The sequence below is a fragment of the Cydia fagiglandana genome, chromosome 6 (assembly GCF_963556715.1).
Source record: "Cydia fagiglandana chromosome 6, ilCydFagi1.1, whole genome shotgun sequence".
NCBI lineage: Eukaryota > Metazoa > Arthropoda > Insecta > Lepidoptera > Tortricidae > Cydia > Cydia fagiglandana.
The window spans coordinates 14539905-14553291 of record NC_085937.1 but is presented as its reverse complement, the minus strand read 5'-3'; the positions used below and the strand labels follow the sequence as shown (position 1 = coordinate 14553291).

General features: G+C 35.0%; 2 protein-coding genes across 6 annotated transcripts in view; one reads left to right on the top strand and one right to left on the bottom strand.

Annotated features, from left to right (window-relative positions):
- Positions 1–4994: 4994 nt before the first annotated feature.
- On the top strand, positions 4995–7558 carry LOC134665329 (mitochondrial inner membrane protease ATP23 homolog). Its single transcript, XM_063522258.1, has 5 exons — positions 4995–5344; positions 5423–5468; positions 5557–5638; positions 5956–6180; positions 6957–7558. Exons 1-5 carry the CDS (start codon positions 5107–5109, stop codon positions 7149–7151), a joined length of 786 nt encoding a protein of 261 aa, XP_063378328.1. The 5' UTR covers positions 4995–5106; the 3' UTR covers positions 7152–7558.
- Positions 7544–13387, bottom strand: part of LOC134665316 (glycine receptor subunit alpha-2-like) — a 44428-nt gene continuing 38584 nt past the window's right edge. For all 5 annotated transcript variants that reach the window (XM_063522233.1, XM_063522236.1, XM_063522235.1 and 2 more), the window contains one exon: positions 7544–13068. In XM_063522233.1, coding sequence (XP_063378303.1) covers positions 12850–13068 — 219 coding nt within the window. In that variant the 3' untranslated portion in view covers positions 7544–12849. The remainder of the gene's footprint in view (positions 13069–13387) is intronic.

Here is a 13387-nt window from a genome sequence, read left to right as displayed (position 1 = left end):
GGGGTGTTGCCCCCAACATTTGCCACATCTGCAGTAAAACAATAGACAAAGATGAGGTTCACGTGACTGATCATTGTCACTTGACAGGTGAAGTTAGGGGAAAAGCACATAACGCGTGTAATCTAAATTTTAAAATAGCAAAGTTTATACCGGTCATCTTCCATAATCTGAGTGGCTACGATTGCCATTTGTTCATTAAAGAATTGGCCAAGGCCGATGGAAACTTGGATTGCATCCCCATCAACAAGGAAAAATACATTTCAATCGATAAGCGAATTGGTGATTACGCGCTAAGATTTATAGACTCGTATAAATTTATGTCGAGTAGCTTGGATAAATTAGTCAAAAACCTTTCACGCGAACAGTTCAAGATACTACCGAATTTCTTGCCGTCTCACGATCAAAGCGAACAAGACAAACATATGAAACTGTTAACACGCAAAGGGGTTTTCCCTTATGAGTATGTTAGCGACTGGGACAAGTTAGAAGAAACTTCATTACCCGAGCCTTCCGCATTCTATAATAAACTCACCGACTCACGCGTCTCCATTGAAGATTATCAACACGCGCAGAATGTATGGCGCGAATTCAACATAAAGTCCCTCGGAGAGTACGCTGATCTATACCTCAAAACAGATGTTTTGCTGTTAGCAGAAGTCTTTGAAAACTTTCGTCAGGTGTGTATAGATACTTACCAACTAGATCCTTGCCAATATGTCACAGCTCCAGGTTTGAGTTGGGATGCAATGTTAAAGCATACTAATGTATGTCTTGAATTGCTTACCGACTACGAAATTATTCAATTTATAAAGAAAGGTATTAGAGGTGGTCTTAGCCAGGCGTCTAATCGTTACGGTAAAGCTAATAATAAATTTATGGAAGACTATGACGTCAACCAGGATAGCAGTTTTATCATATATTTAGATATAAACAATCTTTACGGTGATGCTATGCGACGTCCACTCCCAATCAATAACTTCAGGTGGATGAGTGAAGAAGAGATTAAGCAGTTTGATGTATTGTCACATGAGATAGATTCTGATATTGGATATATATTAGAAGTTGACTTAGAGTATCCATCCATATTACATGATTATCACAATGATTATCCTTTCTGTGCCGAAACAAAAATACCATTTGAGGGCAAAATTAAAAAGTTATTACTTACTTTAGATAATAAATTCAAATACGTCATACACTGCGCTAACCTCAAACAGTGTATTGAAAAAGGTTTGATATGTAAGAAAATTCACAGAGTACTCACTTTCAATCAATCACCTTGGTTAAAATCATACATTGATTTGAATTCACAAATGAGAACAGAGGCGAAAAACACTTTTGAAAAGGATTTTTTTAAACTGATGAATAACTCTATATTTGGAAAAACAATTGAAAATGTTGAGAAAAGGGTCGATGTGAAGTTGTGTACCCGTTGGAATAGTGTAAAAACAGGAAGAAAATGTAAATATGGCCTTGAACGTTATATTTCAAAACCAAACTTCCACAGCGCTTCTATTTTCTCCGAAGAGCTAGTGGCAGTGCAGTTAAAGAAATCTAGAATTGTCTATAACAAACCCATTTATGTTGGTTTTACTGTGCTAGAATTAAGTAAAAGTTTAATGTACAATTTTCATTATGATTATATCCTACCTAAGTATGGTGAAAATGTGAAGCTGTTATACACTGACACCGATTCTTTTGTTTATGATATAAAAACAAAGAACTTTTATGAAGACATTAAGCCAGACTTACAAAGTAGATTTGACACTTCAGACCTTCCGGAAAATAATGTATATGGGTTAGCACAGGTAAATAAAAAAGTCGTAGGCGTGATGAAAGATGAAAACAAAGGTATAATTGTGAGAGAATTTGTAGCATTAAGATCGAAAATGTATGCTTATGTATTAGACGAATACACCAAAGACAATAAAAGAAAGTGTATTAAAAAGAATAAAGGTGTTAGCGCTGCTGCTGTCAGGCGATTAAATTTTAATAAATATTACAAATGTTTAGATTTAAGCCAAAAACCGCTGTATGATGACTTGTATAACTTGATTAGTGATAAGCATAACGTGTTTACTCAAATTAAAAGAAAAAAAATTCTCTGCGGCAGAGATGAAAAGAGATTCATCTTAGATGACGGTATCAAAACGCTAGCATGGGGACATTATAAAATAAATAAATGCTAAAAAACTCTTACGCTTTTATTTTAATTATACACAACACACCCACTAAAAGTCTACAAACACATAGAGTTTCTTCGTTATTAGGGGATTTTTCACTTCCACGAACCATATGGCCCCTTCTTTCCATATGGTTGTTGTTTGTTTGCACGGCACTGCAAGGAATGTCCTAATTTGATATTTAACTAATATCTCCTGCCGGATCCCCTCCGCGTGGTAATCCGAGTGTAACGTCACTGCCGGATGCTCAGCTAGCTGCTCCTCCAGAACCTTTTTCCGCTCCTTCCGCGCCGCACTCCATTTCTTAATGTCGATGTCGGGGGGCGAGCGCCTCGACGCTCGAAATAAATAGGATGTTATTTTCTGTTCCTTGCCCTGTACGTTTATAATTGTACGTAATGCCCTCGTTGTTGAACCATAATCTAACACATAATTCAATAGCGTAATCCATTTTTACTATTTATTTTAATTTAACCGTTCGCAGTGTTTGCTAGTCTATAAAATAATGAAGACAATAAATTGTTAAAACACACATCCGATGCAAATAGAGGAACAAGTGACCCAATTACGCAATTAGATAATAGCGAATAAAATATGCTGTAGTAACTGATAACAGAATAGGTCAAATCACTCCCACGCTATATTTGATTAAAACAAATACACTTGAACGCAACAAAAACAGAGCATCTGGTATGGAAATAAGTATTCGAAATTAATTATTTTATAATTGCCCGCGAGTACAGGAAAACCACAAAGATATCATAACACGGAACATGTACTGATAACAAAACAAGTGCAGAAATACATACCTACCAATCATATGAGTAAATACCTATAATTGGGGTAGTCGTCTTACATTTACCTTAATAAACTAACAATCTTGTATGGAAACATATATTCAAAGTGAGCTGTTTCAATTGCCCATTAAGTGAGCTACATCACATGTAATACAGAACATGTACCGATACAAAACAACCCCGGAAATGGGCCCTAAACATATTCACCTATTTGAGCCAGACTCCCTATATTTACCCTACTCGCACCTCCTGATTTGATTGGTAACGTCATAATCTTACAATCGAATCAACCACTTTTCTCGTCACATTCATACAAATCGAAATCGTTTGTGATCCCTTTATAATTATGACATGGATGGGTAGTAAGTGCAATATCTTACGTATCGATATCATTTTATCGACATATACCCCTGACTATTTTTTCTTTGCTATTCCTGGTATCATTTTATTTGTCAAACTCATGTCAGTATAGTTCGCGTGTTTCTGGAGGCAACTGTAAAAGTACATAATTAAATTCAATAAAAACAAAATATATGACGAAGTTTTCATATTCATACACACTTACTTATTTATAGATAATATACTATATCTGGATTATCTGGAACACACACTTTATCAGATAGACAAATTAAAAAAAAGGCTTTTCTTAGAAATTATAATCTCGCGCCTTTTTCCACTGACAAAGTGAGTGTGCCAGAGTATAGGTGTCTAGATTAGGTACGCATGGCGTTTGTCTGGCACAACTTGACAGTCAGTAAAAACCAGAAAAATTATATTCATCTTTTTCTTATTAAATTAACGTAAGATAACTTTTTATCTATAGGTACTTTGGCACAGCGACCTTTTCAGTAGAAAATAGCGGCACACACGTAAAATTTGAATTTCGCGCCTTTTTCTATTGACAAGTTGAGTGTGCTTCAATTTTATGTTTCAAATAAGACATTCGCGGATTCGAACTTCCTCCATTTCCCCATGATAGGCACTAATATTTTTCTCCCTACGTCTGATGTCCATGGGGGATGCTAAGCGCTTATCATCAGCCGTCATCTGAATAAAAAATCAACGCCGCAAGTATAGTTAAAAATACAATGAAGGATAAACTGCTATCATTTTAAATAATATTATATTACATGCTCGATGATATACTTTTCAGTTTACTAATCGATTGTAAATCGGTTTCTTGCGCCACAACCCTATCAATCTATTCAAGTTTATATTTAACCCGTGGTAGATTAGTATTATATTCTTTGGTACTAAATGTACTCCCCTCACCTACACAATTTGTTCGGTTATTAAAAACGAATCGTTTTATTTCATAAATAAAATCAAGCAAAAGACGCTAAGCGCCACTTGCACCACCCCACTAACACGGTGTTAACCGGTTAAATCGTTAACTTACTGTCATATTGTACTGGTAACCATGGTAACGCAAAGGTTAAACCGGTAAACCCTGGGTTAGTGAATGGTGCAAGTGGCCCTTATTTACATTAGTTCCAGAGTTTAATATTTAATTTAATTTTATCCAACTTTTATATTCGTGTCTTTATCGACCCCGCATATTATTATCTGCAGTGTTGCCAACTTCGCATAAATGATGCCAGATCTGACATATTTTCACTTGCTTTGGCACCAAAATTTTCCATTTAGCATCTGGCATATTTTTAGCATAATTTAGTCTAAGCCAAGTTTGCACCAACTTGGCAGCAACAATATGCTCCATTGCCTTATGTGGTTTATATTTTCGTATGAATTTTGACTTTTGTGGACGGATGGACGTCGACGGACTATATAAAGTTGGTCAAGCAGATCTTGTCAGTAGAAAAAGGCGGCACCTTTGAAAAATGTATGTGTTTTATGTGTCTAATTTCAAGTGACATTTTAGCTTTTTTTAAAACATATTTCATAAAACTGGCATAATTTTGGCATAATCTAGACATTAGTCTAGCATTTTTTCAAAATCCGAGTTGGCAACACTGATTATCTGTCATTGTCAGTGTCAAAATCATATGGTAACTTTCGGCACTTGTGTGAGCCTGAGCCAGCCCATGAATATTATTAAGTTTTAGAAGTGCTCATAGTTCATATTTGAAAAATATTTTTTGTTTGGCTATTAGTGGTATTTATGTATGAAAATGTTTAGTAACGCTGCGGCACCAGAACCTGAAAGTAAATCCAGCCCTGATGCTAGTACAACACCTGCACAGACTGGGCCCAAAAAGGAAGAAGCTTGGGGTTATGATTTGTATCCTGAGAGACGAGGAAGCTTTTCCCCTAAAATAGGCAATATACTTATTGGAAAAGAGGGAAAAGAAAATGTGGAGAAATTAAAGTGTGAACAAAATGTTGTTGAGTGTGTTAAAACCAGTGAGTTTCAATATTATTAATTTAGTTACCTAATTTGGTAAATACATAAAGGTAAACTATAATTTTATTTGATTCCAGGTCCTATTGTGAAACTTATGATGAGAGCGCTAAAAAGTTCTGGATGGTAAGTTAAAGTTTAATATTTGTTTACATTATATAAATGTTGTTATAAATAATATGTAATAAGTACACAAAAATATTTATCATTCCAGCCCAATAGATATTCGGAGACATTTTTCATGTGAAGTATGTGATTACTCTGTCAGTGGAGGCTATGATCCCGAGCTCAATCAGGTAATAATATCTACTCAATAAGTATTCTTACTAGAGTTTTAGTTTTGCACTGCAGTGTATAAGATAATAATATAAAATTAATATACTACTCTATCAAATAGTATAATTATTTATTTTTCTAATAGACAGTCAAAGTTTGATGTTATTGGTACTTGCGATTACTACACTATTGCATCATTCAATTTCTTCAAACTCTTTTTTTTATGGTCAGTTTAAGAATGCAATCATCGAAATTTAACTAGTTTATTTTGTCTCTTGTTGTATGTGTTTGTCTTTAGTCTAATAAGATTAAAAATCTTTAAAAAACTGACTTACAGATCGTAGTATGCCAGAACGTAAGCACACGAAAGGGCATGGTTCAAGGAGTCCTGGTCCACGAGATGATCCACATGTTCGACTACTGCCGGAACGAGCTTGACTTCAAGAACATGGAACATCTGGCTTGTTCAGAGATCCGAGCGGCAAACCTGACGCATTGCTCTTTCACTAGCGCTTGGTCTCAAGGTGATGCTTCATGGACTAAGGTTAAGAAAGCTCACCAGGTTGGTACAATTTCTAATACAAGGTGTCCAGTGGCAGATTTCAATTCCAAAATTTTATTGAAAAATTTTAATGCTATTTTTATGAAAAGAACATGGAAGCGGGCTTAATTTTATTTAAATCACATTAAATGTCAACTCTCGCTGTGTCTTCCAATCTTTTCAACATATTCCGAATTTAATGCAAAACTTACGTTTTGCGGCATTAAGTGAAAATTCTTTGGTATGACACGCCTCAAGAGCATATGTACGCTGGTCTGTTGGCCAGTGATCCATTGTCATTTGTCACTAGTAAGTAAGTAACTTACTTACTTATTGTCATTTGTCACTAATCAATACGCAACACTCACGAAATTAAGACATCCTTCGGTGTTTCCCTCGCACTTTTAGTTTGAAAATTTGATATCGGAAATCTGCAGGACATCTACTGTAGAGGCACAACACTGTAGCTTAAAGTACGTATACATACTTTGTTGATGGGGAGGCTTAAATTGATGATGATGTGACTCTACCTGGCATTGCATTCGTAATTCATAACGGCCATTGAAAAACCAGTTTGAAATTTCGAATTAGTTTATAAGAAAACCATAAACAAGTAATGAGTTTTCCATATCCTAAATAATTGTAATGCATACTTACTGAAATGCCTAACAAATGCTAATTTCATTATTATTTTTTTCACTTTTAATCTGTCACAAAGCACATAAGAGTAATTTACTTGAACACCTTACATTCTGAATGTGACTTAACATTCAACTGATATTTATGTAACATTTCAGGATTGCGTAAAAACGAAAGCTCTGTACTCAGTGTTGGCAGTGCGTCAAATCGGCAAAGCTGAGGCTGTGGACATTATCGAAAAGGTATTTCCCAAATGCTATGCAGACCTGGAGCCTATAGGCAGACGGATACGCAGAAACTCTGATGACATGATCAGAGTGCTTAGAGATGCCTCCTACTATGGGTATGATTGATATCTATGTAGATTATAGCTATATCTATTAACGTAGGAAAGCCATTTTATTTAAAAGTTGTATACACACTTTTTCCGGATGTTTTATGTTATTTCTATTCTGAATCACTAGCTCATTCGACCTTCATACTTAGGAGAAAAAAGTGTCAAATAATTTTTCATATATTTTTATGTCTTCCATTACATTAACGTTTACAATGTCAATGAAAAATGCAATGAAGAAAAACCTTTGGATACAATCGCATACAATTTTTCCTATTAAAATCGAAACAGCTTGTGATTCTGCGTAAAAATAACATAAAAAATAATAAATAAAATGGCTCAGGTGAAGAGTAGAATGTAGATATTGTAGATATTAAGATTGTTGACATGTAGGCGGGAATAAAATCGGCGTTGAATTTAAAATAATGTCTTTTATTTCATTATTTACAGAATCAACATTATTAATTAACTTTTACATTATTATTGCTTAAAAATTCAAAGTACTATTTTATACAGCCCGTTCCCATTTCATTTTACATTCTCGAGTAACAAGCATAGTGTTATAGAAAAGGCACAAATTTATGAGCTATATAATTGTAATTTCGGAGCTGTGTGTAAAATACCTTAAAATATTGTAATAGTTTGGCTTACATAAGCTTTTTTTTATACCTAGGTTTATAGAATTATCATTATCAATTGTTCCTTCATTTAATTTAAGGCATGTAGATGCAATAATAATCCTTATTGGCAAATGTCACATATTTATTTTATCAAGACTCGATATATTATAAGTATTTTATCGCAGCAGTCCTGGCTTTGTTTGATATTATCTCACTTAAAAACTTATACTACCAACCTACACGTGTGTGTGTCAAGAGTAGAAAATACATATGTGTGCGTAACAAGAGAGCAAGGTTGCACTTTGCTGCCAGTTTTTCTAACTAGAATCTTTAGTATATGTAGCGAAAGTGTAAGTACGAGGTGCAAAATAACTTTGGTCTCGTGTGGCACACACAAATTTCCACCTCAGTTGTGAGAACATAATAGAATTTAAATAAAACACATCCTATTCAAAAATGGGGAAATAATGTAAAAAAATCTTAGCCATTAATCTTAAACTAGTCGCGTGAACAAAATAACTTTTTCTGCGTGCGACGAGTGCTGTTAGCAATTTATCGATTAGGTAGGTAAAAAGAAACTTTTCTTTAGGGTCTATATTCTTCTGATAGATAGGTGCCTAGGGTATTTGTAGTTTATATTACACCTACATTAATTTGTGCTAAGTTTTACAACGCGCGTTGGTGCTAGCAAGCAGACGGTCTTGATACTTGCTAGAGCATAGAAAAGTCAGCATGAGATGTGTAAAAATGTATCTAACTACAAATCTAAGCTCCAGCCTCTTGCAATCACAGCAATAGGTAAAATTAGGTAGGTATAGGTAAGTATACAGAATTCAGAAATATTAAAACTCTTCGCTCGCGTAGGTATATAGTTGTTGCTGACTGTACAAACACATATTAATATTTAAAACTTTCACGTTTTGAACACATATTAACTCACATTTATAGACAGGTATATCGCGAATTTATTTTATTAAGTACCTTTATTTACCGACGTTTCGACACAGGTTTCACTGGTCGTGTGTATGGTAGTCGTGATTTCAGGACCAGTGAAACCTGTGTCGAAACGATATACCCTAAATGTGAGTTAATATGTACAAACACATGCCGTCACTGGACATAATCTAGGAAAATAAGTAAGCATATCCAACGTGCGACAAAATGTTAAGTTAACATGATGAGACTTTGTATAATAATAATACACATGTCTGCAGGTTTGAGTCAATTCACGGATCCTTACCCTATTCTGGCGCCCGGTATTGGTGTCGGTGGTTCAGTCCTATTAGAAGTTTAAAAACCTCAACTTGATTTGTTGTTATCTTTATTGACATACGTAATGCGAACATGAAACGATTCGCAGTGTATCTCGGCCGCATTAAATTCAAATAGGGCTCCTTATATTTCTGTTTTATAGCACGATCCAATATTATTATGGATATTTGAACCCACACTAGTTTACCAGAGACCAGCCGCTTACAATAATGTTTGTTGGATATACCGATATCGTTTTGGACACCCAATTAAATGTAAATCGGCTGTTATGCAGCACGTATTCTCATTATAGCCCTAATTAATATAAAGAGCTTTTAGCATAAGTACTCACTTTCTAGCTAAACCCACAGGTTTGGTCACGTGTTGAAACACTTTGTAAAATAATATTAGGTGCTTACTACAAAATTAAGTACTGAATGTTTGACTAGATTGGAGAACTTAATTTTACTTAAATGTTACTTAAATCTAAGCGATAAGATAAAACAAACTTATTTACATAATCTACACAGTATAAATTCTTACTGAGCAGTCTTACTACATTATTATAATATTATAAAAGTTATTTACAAATTCACTGAATTCAGCGATATTCTAATATAAATATCTCCTGCCACGTTATTATTTTTGATGATTACAATTGATATTTATAGAATCGGAGTTTGATCCCGTTTTGACTGATTCCCGTTCTGAATAGAGCCTGAATACCTAATGGTATTCAGGCCTGAATACCTATTGATATTGAGTTTTTTGACGGTCAACATAGGAAACGGATGAATTTCTGCTAAACGCTAACTCCAGAAATCGTATCAGTGTGATAACCAAGTATTTAAATTTTTATATTAAATGAAACATAGGAAGGAATGGAAAGATTTTCTCTTCTGACAGGATTCGGTAGCTCTTGATGGTGGTTCGAAAAGTCGCAAGCGGTGGATCTTTCCATTTTTCCTTTCATGTAAAGGCTCCTCTTCACGTTGGGCCAACGCCAACGCCAACGAGGGACGCAGCCATGCGGTAGGATGGGTGTACTTTCGTTTCGGCCAAATACATTTCGCCAAATTTCACTTCCCAACAAACTTATCGCAATAGTTTCATTTCCCAAAGGAACCTTTAGCAAAGTTACACTTCGCATATAATTTATTTGGTCAAATTATCATTTGGCATGATTTTACTTTGTCAAATGTTATTAGGACAAAAACTTATTTAGCAAACGTTTTTTATTGTCTAATATTATATTCCAAAAAGATGTTTGGTCAAAATTGTCACTTCGCAAATTTGACAAATAGGCATCTCTATTTAAAGTACTTTTTGTTATGTTATAATAGGTACGTTAAATTCTACGTAATTTGGGTGGGTTGGGTTAGGTTTGAACTGCGATCCTCACAAAACGGAACCGCTATTAGAAAAGTGGGTTAGGTTAGGTTAGAACTGCGGTCCTCACAGAAACGAAATTCTATGTACTAAAAAAAGGTCATCGAAGTGGATTAATTAATTTAATAGAATAACGAGATGTAAAAAAATTGCATGACATTTTAAACTAAAATGTGGTTTGAATATTGGTGGTTATTTACTATTTTTGGGTTACAATGATTACTTTGGTGTTATTTGCTTTAATAGAATAGCAAGATGTAACAAATTTGGTTGTCATTTTACATTAAAATGGAGTTTTAATTTTAGTGATCATTTACTACATATTTTTGGCAGTAAGAATGTTTTTTTTTGACGTTACATTTTACTATGTATATGTAATGATCAGTTAAATACTAGACAAATAAAATTCTGCAGCCTCCACTTTATTGGTATGTAAATTGTATGCCATGCAATATTTTGGGACATGTAAGTTATGCTTAATGATACATTTGACTAAATAATATTTGGTAAAATGAAACTTGTCCAAGTAATTATTTGCTAAACAATAACTTGCCAAAAAAGACTATTGCTAACTGAAAATTTGCGATAAGTTGTTTTGCCAAACATTTTTTTGGGAAATGATAATTTGGGAAACATAGTTTGGGATGTGATACTTTGGGAAACGATTTTGGCCCATTCGTTAGTAAACCGGTAGGATGAGATAGCAATATCACTTGCTCCCTCTAACGCATAAATGCGTCCCTCGTTGGCGTTGGTGTTGGCCCAACGTGAAGGGGAGCCTTAAAAATATGTATTGCTCGCAGGCGTCCCTGCTTGATAAAAAATATTTAAATTTTAATGGACTGGTACTGCTTCAGTGATAACTTTGGCTATTACCTATCTCATTATAGTTTGGCTATTATCTGCCCTGACACTACCGCCGGACCTTATAAAAAGACTGAAAGGGGACTGAATTATAAATTTATAACTAATTAGAGTAATCAGCGTTGTTTTAGGCAATAATGTTGAATTAATGAAGGCTTAGTTATTAGGATGTCTCTTGGCCACAGATCAACCCGTCGGTATTTTGTGCTCTTGGCCTAGTATTGATAAGGCCAGGGATAGCAGTGTGTATGTGGTACAAGAAGTTCGTAAAGATATTTCGCTCAGCCTGCAACCGGCAATACTTACGTAGTAGTCAAAAGTACAGTATGATGACAAAGAAAATTAGGGCAAAGACTTTAGATGTCAATAATATAATGCATACATCGGAAAAGTTAGAGCGCCATTAAATTAGGTAATTTTATTATTACAATAATTTCAGCATTGCGCAAAGCATCTGAGCAAATTTACGGGTATATAAGTATATGTAAATATATATACGAGCAAGTTTAATGGTCCCTTACAGTATTTTAGACCAAGAAAAGTCTGCAGCAAGTGTTTTTACATCAGAGATTGATACTTCATTTTCATAAACATAATTATTGAGTAATACGAGTAGAGAAGAGAGGTATTTTTATATAAAACGTTTGTGAATATAAGCTACAAGTGAATGTTATTAACTGTATTTATAAAAGCCAAATTGACGTGGGTACAAGCTGTTCCATAGGTACTTTATATCAATATGATTGTAACCTTCGCGTTATAACTATATACCTATATGATATGATACGTTTTACGCTCTAGTGACATAATAGGTACCTACTAAAACCTTTCCTAACTGGATTAAAAGCCGACTTTAGGGCGCACGATTTTAAAGATTTTAGAGATATATCGATTGATATGGGTTTGTAGGTATGTGTATAGATATATTTGTTACAAAGGCACAAGACTTGGTTCTGGACGGTTGTAATAATTGTTGCAATTGGCATGTACAGTTGCCTTCAGATATATCGGAGCCGCAAAAAGGTCTTCACAATATCTGAAGTATCTGAACACGCGCTCTAACGCTTTGATAATACATAACCTTGATATCTACTTTAGTAGACAATCTTGTTGGGTGTCTCTTGGCACTTTAAAAAGCGACCGTGATCCTAACAAATAGTCGTTACAATTAAACTTCGATTTGTATATTGTCAAGCTCAGCATCACTCAAAATCCGTGCCGATAGGATATGTACATTTATAAATGTAGGAGTCATTTTTGTTCTTTATATCGTATCGTAATCATATACATTTAAATATTGTCCTACAGCGTCGTCAAGCATAGGTATTTAAGTACATAAGAAATAGCGAGATATAATTATATCAAATTAACCTAAGTATTTTATACTATTACGGAACACTTGAAGATATTCTAATTATTTTTAATTTCGTTGTAAAAATTAACCTAACTTACGTAGATCGTAAGTAGTATAACAGTTAGTTACTAACGTTGTATAATCGACTAGCATTTGTCTAACAATATTTACAAATTAACACACAACGTCTCGCACAGGCACTTTTCACATTCAATGTGACCGTAAATCGTTTGACACTTTCACTTCGCCGGGTACCGGTGCACTTCACTTAGGTACGTGGTCCAGTATATGATATTGAAGAGCGCGAAGCAGCAGGGGAAGAGGATGAGCGCGAAGCGGTCGAGCGTGCCGTGCTGCGCGCCGCAGAACATGATGCCCTTGTCGATGCACGCGCCCACGCGCGCCAGCGCACCCTGCGCGGCGCGCCCGCCGAGCGTCTCCATCATCGGCGGGGAGTCCTACCGGACAAAACACTAGTACACACAACAGCCACGCAATATACAACATTCAGCCGAGCTCCCCTCCCTCCTCGAGCCTATATACCATTACACATCAAGGCCTAACATGCGCCGCAAGCTGTGCACTACTTAGATTATACTTTAAAATATTATTTGCTACGTAAGCGTATCTTTTACTATAGCGTCTAGTACAATACTTACACGGTGTCTATAGCGACAGTAAAGGAAGGAAGACGTAGAAAATTCAGGAATTGTTAGCCTAGTCTTGCGCGTGATTTTGACTGTCTCTACAATTGATATTTTTCCATCTAGACGTGAC